At 38.4% G+C, this 22,193-nt stretch overlaps 1 protein-coding gene across 1 annotated transcript; it reads right to left on the reverse strand.

Annotated features, from left to right (window-relative positions):
• Positions 1 to 799: 799 nt before the first annotated feature.
• Positions 800 to 2,960, reverse strand: LOC110907402 (L-type lectin-domain containing receptor kinase IX.1). Its single transcript, XM_022152391.2, has one exon. It carries the CDS (start codon positions 2,958 to 2,960, stop codon positions 1,002 to 1,004), a length of 1,959 nt encoding a protein of 652 aa, XP_022008083.1. The 3' UTR covers positions 800 to 1,001.
• Positions 2,961 to 22,193: the final 19,233 nt, after the last annotated feature.

Raw genomic sequence — 22,193 nt, forward strand, 5'->3', positions numbered from 1 at the left:
AAGTTAAATATATTAACGTAATAACGTTGTTCATGCTGGTACATATAAATGATTAAATGTGGTATGAAATGATGATAACTGGGTGTATAAATTAAGTTGTTCTTGTAAGCCATTTTCTCATTGAGGGTTTCCTAAGGGGGGACGGGGCGCCCCGTGATGGCCCCTCCATCACGCGTGGAATGCAAGGGAACACCGCCGCCACCCATATTGATCACGCGTGGAATGCAAGAAGCGTGATAGTGAGCACGCGTTTTACATGCTTGTGTGGTGAGTTGTTTTTAATGGTAGATGTTTGTGTGGTGAGTGATGGGCATTTCCACTAAAATCCATCACTAGTGATGGAATAATGCTCGATGACATGACGGAAATTGATTGGATATTGTGAGTGATGAGTGAGTGGTGAGTGATGGGCGCCCCTACCCCCTAACGCATAGTAAGTTACAATGGTGAGCAAAGTATGTCGTCATGAGAGCACTGTGCAGTGTCCTTGGATCCTTAGGGACCAGCCATTTCGCCTCACTTATGATCGTGGATCACCTAATTTCGTTATGTCATCAACTTATCAAGGGAGTATCCCCAACTCATATGTAGGACTGACGAGTACTAATGCGTTTAAACACATTTCCATGTAGATACAATCTTTTAACATGTGGCCTGTCATTCACTGTAAGTGGACATGTTTTTAGGAGGTTACCTTTAGTATCAACTATCAAGGGTAAGGAGGATATAGAGCATCTGAAAGAAAGTTTAAAACATTTTATTTATAGTAAAATTCTCATTTGCAAAATAAAGTTTCCTGAATGTTTAAAAAGTACATTTTGCAAATCTATCAAAAGTGACCTATGTGAATAGAGATTGCTTCTGGGATTAAAGCCACACACAAAACAAACACTTGTCAAACACAGATAACTATTAATATTATCATGATTTAAGCATATGCCTACTCAAATCATGTAATAATATTTATTCCCAACTCGCTTCAATCAATACATCACATTGGTTTAACGGACAAGACTAACGCTAGTGTAAGTTATTGAACCTCCTCCAGAACTGGAACTAAGATAAGGAGCATCTGGTTCTGCAGAGTACATTGGCACCGGCATCTTCAGTGGAAGATTTGGGACTGCACCCTCAAACTTCAGCACCTGAAGTGCTTGCCGGATTGACGGCCTTAGACTACGGTCAGGGTGTGCACACCATAACCCCACCATCATCAAACACTCCACTTCTTTCGCGTCAAAGGACTCGTTCAGCCTCGGGTCCACACCCGAAAGCAACTCACCTTTCCCAAGCAAACTCCAAACCCACTGCACCAACCCAAGATCAGAATCTGGGTCAACATTATCCATCGCCTTTCGCCCAGAAGCAATCTCTATTGCCACCACTCCGAAGCTGTACACGTCTGACTCTTTGCTAGCCTTTCCTGTCGTTACGTACTCAGGAGCCAAGTAACCCATGGTTCCGGCTAAACCGGTTGTTTGTGGACCCAACTCATGGTCCATGAGCCGAGCCAATCCAAAATCTCCAAGCTTCACGTTGAACCCCGAATCAAGCATAATGTTGCTCGTTTTAATATCACGATGCACCACACATTGTTCCCATTCTTCGTGAAGATACAACAACGCAGAAGCTAAACCCGTAGCAATCTTATACCTCACAGACCACTCAAGAGGAGTCTTCTGACCGAAGAGGTGAGAATCGAGGCTGCCATTTGGCATAAACTCATAAACAAGCAGGAACTGAGTCTGATCATGGCACCAACCGATGAGGCGCACCAAGTTTCGATGCCGTAAACTGCTAATAACCTTCACTTCCGTTATGTATTCTTTCTTCCCCTGTCTAGAACCCTGTGAAATTTTCTTCACAGCAACCGCCATGTTTTCGCGCGATAAGTAGCCCTTGTAGACGCACCCGAATCCACCCTGGCCTAGTTTTCTGTCATTCGAGAAATTGTTGGTTGCTGAAATGAGATCGCTGTAAGAAAACCTTCTCGGGCCCGCTCCTCGTTCCAGGTCATCATTTATCGATGTGAAGGCTTCTACCGGTTTCTCGTCAGAATTCTCTGAAGGATTTCTTTGTTTTCTCAAATATACAACACCACATGTTGTCATAGCTACAAGAACTAGAACTCCAAGAGGGACTGCTATTCCCACTGCCAGTTTCAATTCCTTTGAATTATCTTCACCCTTTGGTTTAATATTCAAAGTTGAATTGAACTCCCAGGATTGAAGGATATGTCGTTCTACATTAGCACCGGTGGCAGCTGAAAACCCGACCATTACACGCTCAGGAAGAACTTCCCTGAGGTCAACTTGATATGAAAGACTGGTATTCTCATTCCCTCGAGAATCATTTCCTGCACCGTAGCTCCACCGAAGGTTCAGAAGCTGAGTGGTGGCATTGTAAGAGACCCAGGCGTCCGCAGAGTCTCCACTGTGTAAACTCGCATTCCATGCAGTGTAAACAGCTGAATGAATCGAGTTCTTGTTGATACCCACATGTTCATATGGGGGATCCCATTCATCGTTCACGAATGAGTCAAACTCGACAACAATCATTTGATTTAGGGACGAATCGGTGTAAGTGGTGTTAAACAGGCCTAGAAAGCCACCGGGTGAGTTGGGTGGGATTTGGAAGGTCACTGGGGCAAGAAAGAAAGCGAGCCCATGACCGTATAGGGAGCTACCTAATGTATCGATGATGAAGGTGAAGTGAGTGGTGAAATCGGTGAGCTTACCGGACTTACGGTCCCAAATCGGGACTGTCTCATAGTACACAGCTTGACCTACACGAGTAAGATAATTGACTTTGTTGAACTCTATGGTTCCAACTGAAGACACAGCATCTCCTGAATACAGTATATTTGTTGCATCCGCCTCGAAACGATCGATCTTGAAATCTACTGATTCGGAGAAAGGCAACAAGAATAAGAAAGAACAGACCAAGAAAATCATAGCCATAATTAAGCTAAGTTACACAGCTTTTGTGTAAATGAAGACTTATAATGTGGATAAATCATAAATATATACCATCAATGAAAAATTAAAATATTAAAGCTAATTCATATTCTTTCAATGCTTGAACCCCAAGGTTAGTTACCTAATGTCTTAATTTTATAATTAGATTGACAGATTCGTGGGGATTTGTTACGTACAAATAATAGAAGGGCCATTTATGTCATTGTTAGAAATAAAAGGACTTAATATGTCATAGTGGTTGTTAAGGGTTAGTTAGAATTAGTTACAGTATTGTTAGTTAAATAGACAGTTGTAACAGTTAGTTGATCATCTTGATAATGAATTGAAGTTTCCCTCTCTTACGATTCTCTCTCAATTCCTTATCGTAACAGTGGTATCAGAGCTACCGATCCTCATCGGAGCTCAGTTCCGCATCAATTCGACTACAACCGTTCATTCAACTCTGAATTTGATCATCGATTCGATCAAATTCCATCGTTTCTGGTGTGATCGCTTCGATTCATTGAAATTGATTGTTCCAATTTCAATTCTAAACAGACATTAAGTCGGATTGAGCAAGTTCAGTTTGACCTAGCTCGATAAATTTCCCCAAAAAATTTTGATTCGATTAATCAACCATGGCGACGAGACAGCAAGAAATGGAAAGAATTGAAAAATTAGGGCAAGATAACAAGATTATGATTGAAACCCAGCAACTCGTGTTGGAGCAAAATTCAGAGGCAATTCAGATGCTTCAATTAAGCATGACGAAGTTGGTCTCGCAAATGACAGAGCTCAATGAGAAATTTAGTGATGACAGGCATGGTAGTCATTACCATGATCAACGGGTGGTACGTACGGGGAGGTTGGACTTTCCAAAATTCAACGGCACCGAAGTAGAAGGATGGGTCATCAAATGCAATCATTTTTTTGCTGTAGATAGAACACCAGAGAACGCCAAAGTGTATTACGCTGTGATTAACCTAGAAGGGGCAGCATTGGAATGGCACCAGGGTTATGTGGACAGCCAAGACAGGGATATAACAGACATTCCTTGGGAGGAGTATTCAAGATCTGCAGTTACTAGATTCTCGGAAAGATTATGTGAAGATGCCATGGAAGAGCTGAAGAATCTCAATCAAACAGGTCAATTAAATGATTACACTAAAGAGTTTGATTCCTTATTGAATAGGGTTAAATTGACTGATGAATATGCTGCTAGTCTTTATGTTGGGGGGTTAAAACCAGAGATTAGATGTTTGGTTAAGATTTTTAAACCAAAAACTATGAGGGATGCTATAGCCATGGCCAAACAGCAAACTATAGTGTATACCACTTTGTTTGGGGATAGAGAAATTAAAAAGAACCTTAGTTCATATGCTGCATCTACATCTAGTTCCAAGATTAATAATGCAGTGGGGTCTAAGAGCATAGTTAATCCAACGGCATCAATGGCATTGTTGCCTACCCCTCCATCAAATAAGATGCTTAAAAATGTTAAGAAGGTGCCGGCCAAAATAGCTGAGGAGAAAAGGGCAAAAGGGGAATGTTTTTGGTGTAATGAAAAGTATACACCTACTCACAATTGTAAATTCAAGCATCTTTACAATATTGAAATTGTGGGAGAAGATGATGAGGGTAGTGAATATAGGAATATTGAGCAGGAATCACAAGAAGTACAAAATGAGGCTGAAGCTCAGTTGTCTGTATATGCTATGACTGGAGTGACTTCTTTTTCTACAATGAGGGTAGTGGGGACTATAGGTACAAGACAAATACATATACTCATTGACTCCGGGTCAACCCATAATTTTGTTAATTCCAAATTAGCAGCCAGATTGAACTGTCACACTAAAGAAGTTCCCTTAATGAAAGTAGTGGTAGCAAATGGTAAAGAATTGAATTGTCATCAGCTATGTCAAGACTTTCAGTGGTTAATGCAGGGTGTTTGGTTTAAAACTGATGTGTTATTGTTGCCTTTAGACAATTATGATATGGTTCTAGGTATACAATGGTTACAGTCTTTGAATGACATCATGTGGAACTTTAAGAAACTCACAATGCAATTTAAGGTGGATTCTAAGGTGATTGAACTGAAGGGGATAGATAAGAGTGGCATATCTCTTTGTACTATAGAGAAACTGTCACAATTATTGGGACAAGATGGCTCGATGGCTAGTATGCAACTGTTTAGTATTCAAGAAGGGGTTCATGGCACTTTTCAACATCAAGCCAAGGTGATGGTTGAAAATAATAATTCTGATATCAGCAACTTGTTGGAAAAGTTTCAGGATGTCTTTGACATTCCTACTAGTTTACCACCAAGTAGGCCATGTGATCATAAGATTCACCTCAAAGATGAATCTATCACTATCAACCAAAGGGCTTATAGATATCCGGTTGGCCAAAAGGATATTATTGAAAAGATGGTCAAAGAAATGCTTGACATGGGCATCATTAGACCAAGTATCAGCTCATTTGCATCTCCTGTTGTTTTAGTCAAAAAGAAAGATGGAAGCTGGAGGTTGTGTGTTGATTACAGAAAGCTGAATGATCAAACAATTAAGAACAGATTTCCCATCCCCTTAATTGAAGAATTGTTAGAAGAATTGGGAGGAGCAGCTGTGTTTTCAAAACTGGACTTGAGATCTGGTTATCATCAAGTTAGGATGAGTAGTGCAGACATTCATAAAACTGCATTCCGAACTCATCAGGGACTGTTTGAATTCTTGGTCCTTCCCTTTGGGCTGACTAATGCCCCAGCCACGTTTCAAAGTTTGATGAATTCTGTGTTTCAAAGTCTGCTCAGAAAATCTGTGTTAATATTTTTTGATGATGTGCTAGTTTATAGCAAAAGCATGGAGCAGCATGTTGAAGACTTAAAGGCAGTACTGCAGCTATTCAGGGATAATCAATTATTTGCAAAGAAGTCAAAGTGTAGTTTTGCAGGCTCTCAAGTTGAATACTTGGGTCATATAATATCAAAAGAGGGAGTTTCTACTGATCCAACCAAAATTGAAGCAGTAAAACAATGGCCAGTCCCTACTACAGTCAAACAATTGAAAGGTTTTCTGGGCTTAACAGGTTATTATAGAAGATTTGTTTCTTCATATGGTACCATTGCCAAACCATTGACCAATCTTCTTCAAAAAGATGCTTTTCATTGGTCACAAGAGGCTCAACTTGCTTTTGAAGCATTAAAGACAGCAATGACCCAAGCTCCTGTTTTGATGCTACCTGACTGGTCTAAGGAGTTTGTGGTGGAAACTGATGCAAGTTCTAAGGGGCTAGGAGCTGTATTAATGCAAGACAAGCACCCAATTGCCTTTGTCAGCAAAGCTTTATCACCAAGACAATGTGTTTTGTCTGTTTATGAAAAAGAGCTGCTGGCCATTTTGCTAGCAGTTAAGCATTGGCACCAGTATCTCATTTTGAAACACTTTACTATCAGAACCGATCAAAAGAGTCTGAAATACTTGTTGGAACAGAAAGTTACTACCCCTCTTCAACATACATGGCTTAGTAAATTGATGGGATATGATTATGATATTGTATACAAGAAAGGAGCAGAAAATTCAGTAGCTGATGCTTTATCTAGAGTCCACAGTTCCACATTAATGGCTCTGGCAGTTTCTTCTTTTGAACCAGTCTTGCTGCAACAAATCAAAGATCATTGGGCAAAAGATGAGCAGGCTCAAATCTTTATTCAGAAACTTACAGCAGGTGAAGAGGTCAAACACATGGCCTGGGATGGTAACTTTCTAACAAGGAAGTCTAAATTGTGGATTGGGAAGGATGCAGCATTAAGGAATGCTATACTGCTGTCTTGTCATTCATCCACTGTTGGTGGCCATTCTGGTATTACACCTACCCTTCAAAGATTTAAAAGCTTATTTTTTTGGAAAGGGGCATCTAAAGACATCAAGTCTTTGGTCAAAAAGTGTGATGTATGTCTTAGAGCTAAATATGAAACAATGGCTTCACCTGGATTGTTAAATCCTCTACCTATTCCTCAATCTATTTTCACTGACATTTCCATGGACTTTATTAGTGGTCTTCCTAAGTCTGGCAGTAAAGACACTATCCTAGTGGTTGTTGATAGGTTGACAAAATATGGGCACTTTATGGCTATTAAACACCCTTTTTCAGCAGCTCAAATTGCCCAAATTATGTTGGATTCAGTCTTCAAGTTACATGGGTGTCCCTTGAACATAGTATCTGATAGAGACCCAATTTTTATGAGTCTCTTTTGGAAGGAATTCTTGCAGTTACAAGGAATTGATCAGGCATTATCCACTGCATACCACCCTCAATCAGATGGCCAGACTGAGGTTTTGAATAGGTGCCTGGAAACTTATCTTCGCTGCATGACAATGGCCAATCCAAACAGTTGGAGCCAATGGTTATCATTAGCTGAGTGGTGGTACAATTCCACTTGGCATTCTGCCATTGGAATGTCCCCATTCAAGGCCCTTTATGGTGTTGAACCACCCACTCATTTGCCTTATGTCAAGGGGTCAACTTCTATTGACTCCTTAGATATTTGGTTAACTCAAAGGGACTCTATGTTAACCACATTGAAACAGTCGTTGGCTAGAGCTCGAAACAGAATGAAACAGTTTGCAGATAGGCACAGATCAGAAAGAGATTTTAATGTGGGTGATTGGGTTTATCTCAAACTTCAACCTTATGTACAAACTTCATTGAGGCTGCATAAATATTCCAAAATTTCTCCTAAATACTATGGGCCTTTTCAAATAATTCGGAGGGTGGGAATGGCTGCTTATACTTTGCAACTACCAGATGGCTCTCAAATACACCCAACTTTTCATGTGTCCCTATTGAAGAAAGCATTTGGCCCTCCTGAACAGCAAATTTTGATTCCTAATGCCACTGTTCAAAATCTTCAGCCTTTGGTCATTTTGGATAGGAAAATGGCTAGAAGTGGGAATCGAGCAATAGTCAAATTTCTAGTTCAATGTAAGGATTTACCGGTTCATGATGCCACCTGGGTCGAGTCTGAAGAATTCATAGCAAGATTTCCAGCATTCAACATTGATTCTTGAGGTCAAGAATCTTTTAATGGGGGAAGCTTTGTTACGTACAAATAATAGAAGGGCCATTTATGTCATTGTTAGAAATAAAAGGACTTAATATGTCATAGTGGTTGTTAAGGGTTAGTTAGAATTAGTTACAGTATTGTTAGTTAAATAGACAGTTGTAACAGTTAGTTGATCATCTTGATAATGAATTGAAGTTTCCCTCTCTTACGATTCTCTCTCAATTCCTTATCCCCGTAACAGGATTAGTGGAGTATTAAGTAATCAATGAGCAATTAAGCACTTAAAGTCAACATAGAAAATAATTGATCTTGTCTGTTTCTTTTTTGTTTTCAAGAGTCTTTTTTTCTAGGAATATATTGTCCAACTTCCATACAGATAATCAAAACCCAAAATATACGCCATCCAAATATTAAATCGGCAAATAAAGCCGGCACGAAACATATTATATAGCAACCAATTCACACGAAACATATTATTTCAATGTTGTAGCATCAGCAGCAGTGACATTATACAGATAATATTGTTCAATTAACAACTTAATTTATGTTGTGAACATGAGTTGACAAAATGAGTGGTAGACAAACATCTGGTTGTGTTGATAAATATGATTAAGATATAAGGAATAGATGCTCTGATTCATGCAAGTCATATGAAGTCCGAGGTTAGACGACTACATATCATGACAAACAAAATGCACATAGCAATTGAATAGAAATCCGTCAACATCTCAAAAGGCAGATAGCAACTGAAATTGGTCAACATCTTCATCACCTTCAAGATTATTATATTCTCATTTTGATATGCACGTATATAGTATTGATCATGGACATTGACAAAAAGAATTTAACATACAATAAACAAATCAATAATATACAATGACGTGTTTAAGGGTTAATCAATGTACTTTTTAATTAAACTATAAGTAATTTTTAACAGGATATTGTAATTTGATGGATATGATAAATCTTGAAAGTTATATTGAAATGGAGAGCTTTATTTAAGAAGAAAATTTAATTGAGAAGAAAAGGAATAAAATGTATAACTATAAAATATTAAGTAGTTTTTATTTAATCTCATTTATTATTATCTTAAATAATTAATTACTTATAAACACTATCATTTTCTACACTAATTGTTTTTTGCCTATACACATAAAAAGTTATCCTACATGATTCGAAATTTATCCTATACAACTTGTAATTTATCCTACACACCTATTAATTTTTCCTATACTCTATATTTTTTTTTGAAAAAATATATATTATGAAAATAAGTTACAAATTTAATTTAGTTAGCTATTAAAGAGGAAAGCTAGGAATTAATAATCTATGTAAGTTTACAAATATACCTTACATTAAAATTAAATGCAAATATTAAATGAAATAAAATGAAACATTCTTATTAGTTGAAACTTCTCTTCTTTCTTCTTACCAAAAAAATTCTTCTTATTGGAACCCTCTACCATATTGATAAGAGTGCAATTGAAATCAAATAATTGATTAAACATGTTACTTAAACAACTTATTAAACACATATTATTCGTCATAATTCCCCGAAGAATCAAAAGTTATCACCGATCTAACCCGGGCCCCTTTCTTTCCACTTCTTTTGTCCGGTTAATCAAAATACAAGTCTATCAATTCTCGGATATATTCTGTGTCAAAGAGTCAACTTAACATAAAGATAATTATCATTATCGAGTTTCAGAACCGCAGACTATGAACATAAAAACAATACAATACCACTTTCAGCCTTTAGATCCATCGTCAAACGTCCATGGAAGTCAACTGCAAGAACCAAAATGCAATTAAAAGATAGTCTAAAATTGGAGGAAGTCGTTATTGTACTATATGCTTGATTATGAAGGAAAGTACTACATACGTGTTACATAATTTATTGTGATCAAGAACTTGTTTCAAATCTGTCCAAGGATAAAACTAATGAAGTAAGTTACACTTTTTGTTCATGTGGTGTGTTTACATCTCACCCTCCTCAGACCCCACCAATAGCTTCTACAGCAATCCAGAGACTAACTCTGTTTTTTATGTTAATTTTTTACATAAGGTTGATGTTGATGTTGATGTTGTGGTGTGACCAAATTCTCGGTTCAGTCCTTCTTTTTGCTTGCTACACTATGTACATTGCAATCCAGAGACTAACTCTGTTTTTTTTTTGTTAAGTTTTTACATAAGTTTTTTATGTTAAGTTTTTACATAATTTTTGTATGTTATATTTTGTTACTGCTAACGGAATTTTCAGGTACACTAAAGTCTTGGGCTCTGGTATGAGCGGGGGAACACAATTCAACTAGAAGGATATACCGATATTGGTTATTGGTTGGGCCAGCTCATATGAAGATCACAAGAGTAATTTTGCCAATGTATTCTCGCTTGTGACTGAAGCAATTTCCTAGTGTTCTAATAAGCAGTTATTAGTAGCATTATATACTACTAAAGCAGAATATATCGCAGTTGCGTGTCGAGCAGTATGGTTAAGGAAACTTCTGCAGGAACTCGTTGATAAACAACAAGGAGCAACAAGGATCTATTGTGAGAACAATTTGACTATATTCCTGACAAAGAACAAAGGGCATCACAGTTGCGGATTAACAAGTTGAGCTGCAATCATGCAGTACACAAGAGCAACTAGGCATTGGGCAAATATAAGTTTGAGTATCTCCGGGCTAGGTTGGGAGTTATGATACTTTGATTTAAGGGAAGGTGTTGGACGTGTAATTCAAATCATCACGTGGTTTATTGGAAAACTTTGATCTGGATCATGGAGTCATGTGTTCTACACACGCGTCTTTAATGTTTAATCGCGTTAGTTGTGTCTTTATTTTTGAGTCTGCAGATGTGGACATTGTGCAATCGAGTCATGAGGCGGTGTCCGGATTTTTTCAAGTTTGTTAGTCTTTGGTTATTTATTTTTTCAAGTTCTAAGTCTACTTAAACTGGTTTTAGTTTCAATAAAACTATTTATCATTCCAACAATTATTTGTGGGTGTATGTGATCCTAATATCCAACATTATTAATTATTACCTTTTAACTATTAGATCCGACAATGTCTTGCAAAATAAACAACGAGACCGCTCAATCTCAACAACTCAACTAGAGTTATGGGTTTGAACTCAGACTTCACTTCAATTCGACGTTATAAAATAATCAAGGATATAAAACAAGCACTTGTCAAGCAACGATCCTTTCAATAATAAAAACAGACAACTATTAATACTATCATGATTTAACAACTTATATGTTCCTGACTCGCTTCAATTAATATATCGCATTGGTTCAACGGACCAGATCAATGCTAGTGTAAGTCATCGAACCACCTACAGAACCAGAACTAACTTCAGGAGCATCTGTTTCTGTGTAGCAAGTTGGCACTGGCATCTTCATTGGAAGATTTGGGACTGCACCCTTACAATTCAGCACCTGGATTGCTTTCCGGATCGACGGTCTCAAAGACTCCGGTCAGGGTGGGCACACCATAACCCCACCATCATCAAATACTCCACTTGTTTCGAGTCGAAGACCTTTAGCCTCTGGTCCACACCCAAAAGCAGTTCACCTTTCCCCAGCAATCGCCAAACCCACTGCACCAACCCAAGATCAGAATTTGGGTCAACACTATTGCAAGGACCTGCAAAAATGTCCCAAAACACTCCGTAAGTGGAAACCCGGACCCCTAAAACCCTAATCCTTATGAAAAAATCAAGAAAATCCAAATTTATTAGTCTGTCGCGGGCCGCTTAAGACTTAAGGAAAGTCTTCGCGGGGCGCGACAGCTTGGCTAAGCTACGGATAATGATCTAGGCCACGTGTCAAACACGTGACAAGCCTACGCCATGACACGGCAGCCCTAGCCGTAGCTAGGGTGGCCCTCGCGGGGCGCGTAAGCCAGCCTTAAGGCCTACGCGGGCCGCGACAAACTCAATTTTCAGCTATAAATTGTACGTTGCATGGCTATTTCTGTCTGCTCGAAATATTTCACTCAAACAGCTTCCTTTCTGTGCGAAAATTCAATTTTAGTGGTGAAACGCTGCTATGATAACAGGGTAATAACTCGATCACTGCTACGATACAATGTCAGGTCGATTGAAACTGATCCGATGGATGTTTAAGTGCTGCCCGAATTCGGGTTATAATTTGTCATTCGTCGTGAGGGTTTTGATTTCGTGAGATTATCGTAAATGTTGTATTAAGTTACCGACCTAGTTTCGGTTGCTTTATTTAACTAGGTTACCAGGCTTAATCAGTAGGCAAAACTCTGTCCAGTTAAACTTGCAATGTGAGTCATTCTCTTTTTACCAAATTGTTCCAAAACCCTATATTTACTTTCAAAGTTATAATTACAGGGATTAAGTCTTTGTAATCTTCAACTACAGCCGGTATGTGGGGTTTTGTATACATTACTTGATAACCATCACCATTGGACAGCGGGTTAGCCAATGGGTGATATGACCATAGTCACAGATACGGTCGAGTGACAAATACCGTTTTGGGTAATTGGTTGATATATAAACATTGTAATCGCTCTTAATACTATAGATTATAACAATGTGTCGTTTTGTACAAATTGAATGACTCGCCAGTATTTCCCGCTGATAAAATCTTTTTAAAACATGTTTCAGGTGATTTACTGTGAACAAGAAAAAGTGTCGTGTAGCACTACCAACTTGGATAAAGTGGTTCGGTAAATAAATAAACATGTTTTTGTAATCAGGGGATTTCCCAGTGAATTCCTTTATTGTAAATTACGGGGTTTATCCCGAAACTTGAAATAAAATAATCGGGTATTTTCAGTTTAAATGATCCTGTTAAAATTTCCGCTGCCAAATTAAATACCAATACCACGGGTTTCTGTCCCGCTGCGTTCGAACCAGGAAACTGGGTCGGGGGCCGTGATAGAAAAGGTGGTATCAGAGCCACTGATTTAAGCTAATTAAGTATTTAGAAGTACTTAATTTTTCAGATTTCCATTTTGTGATTTTGTGAAAATTTATTTTACAATAAATAAAATTTTTATTTGAATTTTTGTGTGTTTCTTCATGTGTGCTAACAGCATGAATGAACTGTTGGAGGCACTCCGAAACTTTACCATCTATACGACTGATATGGATATAACCGGAACCCAGACCAGTTATCAAGCCGACACTGAGGAGCCAATAGTGTTCTAGGCCCAGCCTCAGGAGAAACCAAAACCCAAAAAGAAAAGAAGGCTGCTGGATTGGAAACGAGGACGAAGGAAGAAGCCCGCTGCCCAAAAGGTGAAAAAGACAGAGGATCCAAAAGACAAAGGAAAAGGAAAGGAAATTGGGGAAAGCTCTGGCCAGGCCCAGGAGTTGCCACTTTGGGAGGAACTCGATAGGAAATTGGCACACTGTGACCTCATCGGACCTGCTGTCGAAACCCTTTTCAATTTCCCTGCCCAATCAGAACTTCCAATTAATTTGGAACCTGCCATTCCGATGAGGAATGCAGGAAGAAATCAAATATCTGCTACAATTGCGGAGAAGCTGGACATTTTAGACCAGAATGCCCTAAACTGGTTAAGCCAGCTGACAACAAGGCCAAACCTGCCGAAGGAACTAATAAAAAGAATGCAAGAGCCTTTCAGCTGACAACTCAAGAAGCAGATCTGATTCCCGATGTGATAGCTAGTACGTTTCTTGTACATGACGTATACGCAAAAGTATTATTTGACTCTGATGCAAACCAAAGTTTTATAAATACTTCATTTTGCCAAGCCCTTAACCTACCATTAACCAAACTTAGACAAGTTTTCACCGTAGAAACAGCAGAAGGAAACTCAGTTAAAATAGATAAGATTCTTCAAGAAGAAAAGATAGAACTCTCAGGCCATAAATTCTCTGCAACCCTGCTGCCTATGAATTTAGCTGGATTCGATGTCGTGTTAGGAATGGATTGGTTAGTAGCCAACCATGCTCGAATCCTCTGTGATAAAAAAATCCATAGAAATTCATACACCCGCGGGAGAAGTAATTGTGGTTACAGGAGATAAGCCACGTAAACCAATGAAGTTCATTTCAATAATGAAAGTTGCTAGTTATGAACGAAAGCAAGGAATAGTGTATATGATTTCGGTAATCATTAACGCTAAAAGTAAGGAACTTAAGAAAATTCCAGTAGTATCAGAATACCCGGATGTATTCCTAGAAGAGCTACCTGGATTACCACCAAATAGAGAAGTAGAGTTTAGAATTCATCTAATTCCTGGAACTACACCAATAGCTAAGGCACCTTATCGATTAGCACCCACAGAAATGTTAAAACTGAAGAAGTAGTTAGATGAATTGCTAAGCAAAGGATTTATACAACCTAGTTCATCCCCTTGGGGAGCACCAGTGTTGTTCGTGAAGAAGAAGGATGGTTCGATGCGAATGTGTATCGATTATAGGGAATTGAATAAAGTTACAATTAAGAATCGATACCCATTACCTAGGATAGATGACCTTTTTGATCAACTTCAGGGAGCTAGATATTTCTCCAAGATAGACTTGCGCTTCGGATATCATCAGCTGAAGGTACAAGAAGAAGACATACCTAAAACTACTTGTAGAACTAGGTATGGACACTACGAGTTTACAGTCATGCCATTTGGATTAACGAATGCCCCTGCAACATTCATGGACATGATGAATAGGATCTGTAAGCCGTATTTGGATAAATTCATAATTGTCTTCATCGACGATATACTTATTTACTCAACAAGCCAGGACGAGCATTGTAAGCACCTGCATGCACTATTAGATCTATTAAGAAAGGAAAAGTTGTACGCCAAATTTTCAAAGTGTGAATTTTGGCTACGAGAGGTGCAATTTTTAGGACACATGGTGAATCACGAAGGTATTCACGTAGGTCCCTCCAAGATAGAAGCAATCACCAATTGGAAGGTCCCGCAATCAGCTACCGAAGTTAGAAGTTTTCTAGGATTAGTTGGATACTATAGGCGCTTCATCAAGGACTTTTCTAAGATAGTTGTTCCCTTAACTAGGCTAACTTATAAAACCGTTAAGTTTGAATGGGGACCTAAACAAGAAGAAGCCTTTAAGATTTTAAAGCAAAAGTTAACAAATGCCCCAATTCTGGCCTTACCAGAAGGGACAAAAGATTTTGAAGTCTACTGCGATGCTTCTAAGCTAGGATTAGGATGTGTACTAATGCAACGCAAAAAGGTAATTGCATATGCATCAAGACAGTTGAAGAAACACAAGGAAAATTATGCGACTCGTGACTTAGAATTAGGAGCAATAAGTTTTGCCCTTAAGATTTGGAGACATTATCTGTACGGAAGTAAGTTTACTGTCTATACAAATCATAAAAGTTTAAGGTACATATTTGGGCAAAAAGAATTAAACATGAGGCAAAGAAGATGGATGAAAATTCTAAGTGACTGCGACTGTGATATCCTATATCACGAAGGAAAGGCCAATATAGTAGCGGATGCCCTAAGTCGTAAGTACCATGAAAAGCAAAGGCGAGTTCGTGCTCTTAGATTAAATCTCCTATTAGATTTAATGGAACAACTGAATAACATTCAGGAAACAGCAATCAAGGATGATGCTGGAGGAATGAAAGGACTGATAAAAGAATTAGAGCAAGGGACTGATGGAATTTGGAGATTCCATAAGAATAGGATTTGGGTACCTATGCAAGGAAATTTAAGAGATAAAATTTTAGAGGAAGCCCATACATCTAGGTACACGATGCATCCTGGTAATAACAAGATGTACCAAGATTTAAGAAATAACTTCTGGTGGATAGGAATGAAAAAGGAATTGCTAAATACGTTTCTAAGTGTCTAACTTGTTCGCAAGTTAATGCAGAACACCAGAAACCTTCAGGTTTACTTCAACAGTTAGAAATGCCTGTATGGAAATGGGAACTAATAACAATGGATTTTGTTACTAAGTTGCCCAAAACCAAGAAATGTAACGATGCGATCTGGGTAATTGTAGATCGATTAACCAAATCAGCTTATTTCCTGCCAATGAAGGAAACCTTTAGCACGGAAAGATTAGCAAAGTTATACGTAGACGAAGTAGTATCCTTACATGGAGTTCCACTCTACATTGTATCAGATAGGGATAGTCATTTCACTTCGCATTTCTGGACAAGTTTCCAAGGAGCAATGGGGACACGCTTAAATTTAAGTACTGTGTACCATCCCCAAACAGATGGACAAAGTGAAAGGATGATCCAAACCCTGGAAGACATGCTCAGGGCATGTGTAATAGATTTTGGTGGAAACTGGGATGACCACCTACCCTTAATAGAATTCTCCTATAACAATATGTAACACCTCGTAAACTCACGTCCAATAATATATTGACACGTGTAATAAACCCTAATGTCCAACATTGAATTTAAGGGACTAATTTTTCGAAAAACCGAAAAAACTTTGATTATGAAAGGACTTTAAGTGTTAGTACACCTAAAATAAGTTTCTAATTAACCTATCAAGATATTTATATTCACAAATGAGCCACTTGGCGATCAAGTATAGCCGTTTGTGGAATTAAATGAAAGTTCGCGCAATGAAGGGTTAAAAGCGTCAACATGTCAATCCTAACCTCTGAGTGACCTTTTAACAAACTGGGAGCTTCATAATATTTAATTATACTCTCGGGAATGCCAAATGATGGTTGTCTAAGGTTTTTATGCCTATGAGTAAAGTTACGCGCAACTTTGCAAGTTAGAGGGACTAAAAGTGTCAATATGTTTAATTACACCTCTGAATGACCTTTTAGCGAACCCGAAGCATCGTGATGTTTAATAATACTTTCAAGGATGCCTAATATGGATTAGATGAGGCTTCAATTCTAATAAATGATGAGATGCGCAAGTTTGCGCAATAAAGGGGCCTAAAGCGTCAACTTTTGAATCTACGCCATTCGGTGACCATTTAAGCAAATGGGAGCGTAGTAATATTTAAATATATGCTTAGGAATGATTATTATGGGCCATGGAAGGCTTAGATATCATTAAACGGCATTTCGCGCTACTTTGCGCAATTAAGGGACTAATTGCGTCAAACTGCAAAAGTATGTCGATTCGTATAGAATCGAACCTTCCGGAATATGACCATAAGTTAAACATACCCTAATTCTCCTTTGTATAGCTTAGATATAGGCTTAAAGGTGTTTGGTGCGCAAAAATAAACTTTTAAGTCATGCAGGGACTAAAAGTGTCAAAAAGTGCACAAGTTTGCATTTTCGCGCATATCTTGCATTCTGAATATCCCCGGACACCCAAAAATTTATGTAAGCACTAAAATATTTTATTTTAGTGTTTGGCTTGATAAAATTCCATTCATTGCATAATTTGGTTCGTTTTTCGCGTCCGTCCGTGTTTCGTCGTAATTAGCCGAACAACGTGACCGTACGACCAAACGAACCGACATCCGGCATATTTTTTAGCATGTTTCATGTTTCCTATGCCTAGGCATCATTTTAGAGCCTTAAAAATGGTTTAACGGGCCTTAGATGTGTCGGAAATGGCAATTAACAAGTGCAGGAGCCTAATGTGTCAACAATTGAAGTTTTGCTGTGCTGATCTGGTCCCTTACGGACCGTATACAGGACCATACGGTCCGTATACTAATACCCAGCAGCAGAATGTTGAAAACCAGCTTTGGTTTTGCTCTTTGCCTCTCATACTTGAATCTAGGGGTTGCCCATTGTTTAATAACCATGGGTAGGAGGTGTATGGCTCAGATTTGATCACGGTTTACGAGAAACGATTCTAACGGTTCTCAAAAACCTATAAATACCCCTCTAATTTTTGCTCTCATTTACCCCTTGATCTCATTGTTCTAAGTTGGGGCCCTTGTGCTTCATACCTGAACATCCAAGATCAATTCCCTCCTTGCTTGGACCTTTTGTAAATGTCCTTTCATGCTTAGTTTAAATTTTAGCGGTTATAACCGAAAGTCAAGCGTTTTTGATAAACGCTTTGACTTTTAAACGGTTGAGTCATTGTTCGCAACGAACATGGCTACGTGACCGTAATTAGGTAGGTGTTTAACCCTAAAGAGGGCACCTCCTAATTACCACATTTACTTAGTTTAATTGTCGGGTCAAATAAAAGTCAAACGGGTTAGTTTTAAATAAAATGCATGGCTATTATATAAAAGTCATAAAATTCGTTTTCTCACTTTAATAACTTGGTAAATATTAGTTGAACATGCCTAAGCATGATTCAACCCGACAATTCTAAGTATAGGCTCGGTTCGGAATCGAAAGTCGCAAAAGTTGACTTTTGCTTTGACTTTCAGTTCTGACCCGATTTAGCTTAGTTTAGATATGCCTTAGGATTCCATTAGGACCATATTATAAGTTAGTATAACCCTCCAAGGTTATACAACTTGGTTCCATAGAAATCCTAGTTCATGCGTACTTCCGTTATATGCCTAAATGTTGACCGTTATGCCCTTGGGACCTTAAAACGATATTTTTGAAATTGTGAGAGGATAGGAACCTTCACTACTGAATTATAAACTTGTCCCTAAAATTTGACATCAGTTTGAGGTCTAGATTAGGAGTTATGCTCATTAGCATAAATGAAAAGCTTTTTACTAATTAAACGACATAATTAGCGTATAGCCTATCTAAACCCAATTGCTAATACCAAACCTTTTTCTACTAATCTAATATGTTAAATAAAATATTTTGAGCCTTCTGGAATAATTAAAAATATCAGCTTTCTATACAAAACCATGAAATGGCTCCAATTCGCCTTTTTAAGCGTTTTTAACGCATAGTATGTATCAAAACTAGTTTAAAGATATAGGGGTTGATGCCTACTGATTTTCTCAGTAAATTTTTATATTTTAACAGTAAGCAAAAGTTTTAAACTCAGATTTTCCAGTTTTGGCCTTTTAGACTTATGTGAAATTACCAAAAATGCCCCTACAGTGCATAGTATGGGTATAATTAATAAATTTTACGTATAAGGGATACCCTACTATTATAACTTATTAAAATGAGTATATTTACTGATTTAATCAGACCTATAACTCAGATTACTATTTAAACTCTTTTATAAACTTTTAAATGACCAAAATGCCCTTGCGAGGCATAGTTTGAGTTTAAAATCATCTTGGGCATAATGGAAGGTATCCTACTGATATCACAACATATTTAAGGCATATTGTAGGTCCCGGTTTCGGGATCGATTCCGTGATTTTCATGTTCATGTTCAAAGATGGAAGAGATAAGAGAGGATAAACAAACAAACTTTGTATTAATCCGGTAGTAAACATTACAAGTCGGCCCGATTACATGATAACCGAACTAATACCAAAGAAGTATACATCCGGGGAGAAACCAAGTGGTGATTTCTCCCGGTGAGGTCTCAAACCTCCACTCACTCTCTTGCACACACTTGTGCTCTCACTCTTGTGTTGCAAATGACAAGGTGTTGGTATTTATACCAAACACAGGTTGCACGGTCGAAGGATTAAACTGACTGGTCGATAGATCATCTGTCGACCATCCAGCTTTCGAAAGATACACACATACCTCGAAGGATACCATATCCTTCGAGGTCCATCTTCAACCTTCGATGGATATCTTTCGAGCTCATCGAAGGATACACAATCCTTCGATGCCTTGTCCTTCGACACCAACATTAAACAACCATAATTTGTCTTGCAACCACACACGGTCAACCGAATAACCCTCTCGTTTGACCACTTCAAACGAGCGGGTCTATACACGTTCGATAGACCGTTTCACTAACTATTACAAATTCAGCGTAAAATAATAACTAATCTATTCGACAAGCATCGGACACAAAATCTGCATCAACAAATTCCCCCTTGTCCGTTGCTGTCGAATGCTGAAAATGCAACTGCAATCAATCTTCAGTCAAGTATTCATCTTCTCTGTGTTGACAAATTCCCCCTTGACCGATGATCCAGGTAAGTAGTATCTTGATGCTCATTGTATAAAACTTCCCCCTCAGAGTACGCGCATCCGTGTTGAGTGTTGTGCAATTTCCACAAAGGACTCAATTGACCGATCTTCCGCTGATCTTCCAATACTCCAACCGGCATTTGATAAGGGTTCCATTCTATAACAACTGCATCAAGTCTTGATCTTCAAGCATACTACATTGATAGAGATTTCTGGTAAACTATCTTCTGTAAACCGTCTTTGTGAAATCGACCAAGTAATGCACTTTTCTGTGCAAAACATTCCACGCAGAACCCCCTTGTCTCACCAGAAAATCACAAACTCTACCACCCTTGATTGCGTTTAGAAATTTACCGAAGAAATTCAACATATGAAAATTTTTATCCCCCCATTTCTTTGGTAAAATCTCTAAACCTTAACAGATTCTTTCCACTTCAAAGAAACTGTCGTCAAATGTTCACCAATTCCCTCCACTGAGCGGAACTGTCATCAATCTTCATTGAATGTTCTCGGTTCCGAAAATTCACGAACATGACTTTCTTCTTTGCATAATCTAGTTGAATAAGAACGTCCCCTGGTACCCCGTAGGATCTGACTTGTATCCCCCCAAAGACCAAAGACTTTGTGAACTCGTTAGGACCGGTATAGACGTTCCAGGTTCATACGTTCGTCTTCAAATGCGAGAATATGACAATAAACAAAATCCTTTCGAACATTTCCGAATAACCGGTAACAATCATAAATACTGATGCGCGGAAGCGAACATATCGTGTTGTTTTTGGCCCATAATAGTCGCGTTACCATTTTTGCCATTGCATCGGTAACCGTGACTACCCCACAATTTTTCAAACATCAAGTTTTCATCATCTCTTGTTTTCATCATGCTGCATCACCCCGCGCGCTCCCAAATTCATACGAATTTTGACGTTGACATTTAGAAGCGCGGTTCAAATCATCTTCGCGAACACCCGACCCCACTCTGCATCAAAAACCTTTGTTCCAATGGATCCCCTTTTTTTTTTTTTTTAATATTTGCCCAAAATTTCACACCAAATGTGCCCAATAGAAAAATCTAGCAAAATATAACTTTAGGCGCTAGATTTTCACTTTGATACACCTTGTGTGGACGCGACTCGGCTCGGTTCGACTCGGTTTTGACACGGTTAGGTCCGGCTCAAGCCCGACGTCACGACATTCCTCCGTCGTGCGCCCCAGAGTTCGACACGCGAAGCACGGAGTGCCACAAACCCATTCCCGTTTACACCTCACCATGACATCATCATTGTGATGTCATGGTGATGTCACAAGCATTTGTCTTATGTTGAAATTGGTAAAAATCTTATAACAGAAATGATCTGGGCCGTGAATCCTTATTTGGGCCGAAGACTTGAGTGTGGACATTGACATTTATTTGGGCATTATTTAAAATGATCCTTCGAAATTGTTTGCAGATCTTTCGAATGTTATTAAGATGACCCTTCGAATGAACCAATAATCTTTCAAAATCACATGTGATCTTTCGAAGTTTTGTGAGATGACCTTTCAAACTCTTGACCCTTCGAAGTTTTGGAACAAAGAGTCTTGTTTTGATCTTTCGAGGTTGTTAAAGGATAAAGGTGATCTTTCGAATTTTGTTCAGGTGACCTTTCGAGATTGTTAATTTGACCCTTCGAAAACAGTTGGGTTGACCTTTCAAGAAAAACTGACCTTTCGAAACAAAAACCTGATCTTTCGAAGTTCTTCACATCTTTCAAAATATGAAGATGTGAAGAACATCAAGAACACAGCAACCTGGGTAAATTGCAGATTCGATGAAAACGCTCGTACACGATTTTTGATGAAAGAAACTTGAGTATTTAAGAGAAAAACATAAAACCCAACACTCGTTTTATCACAGATCTGGATATTCGGGTCCAGATCTGAGTTTTTCTCATTTTCACCATTTTTACATCTTGAACAAAAACCCACAAAAATCACAGATCTAGAGCACATGTGACTTAGTAAACGGTTAGTTTTACTAAATCGGGCACCATGGCTCTGATACCAATTGTAGGTCCCGGTTTCGGGATCGATTCCGTGATTTTCATGTTCATGTTCAAAGATGGAAGAGATAAGAGAGGATAAACAAACAAACTTTGTATTAATCCGGTAGTAAACATTACAAGTCGGCCCGATTACATGATAACCGAACTAATACCAAAGAAGTATACATCCGGGGAGAAACCAAG

Source organism: Helianthus annuus, chromosome 14 (genome assembly GCF_002127325.2).
Source record: "Helianthus annuus cultivar XRQ/B chromosome 14, HanXRQr2.0-SUNRISE, whole genome shotgun sequence".
NCBI lineage: Eukaryota > Viridiplantae > Streptophyta > Magnoliopsida > Asterales > Asteraceae > Helianthus > Helianthus annuus.

Excerpts from the sequence above, each read along its gene's own strand:
- LOC110907402 (XM_022152391.2), bottom strand. The coding sequence starts at position 2,960 with ATGGCTATGATTTTCTTGGTCTGTTCTTTCTTATTCTTGTTGCCTTTC.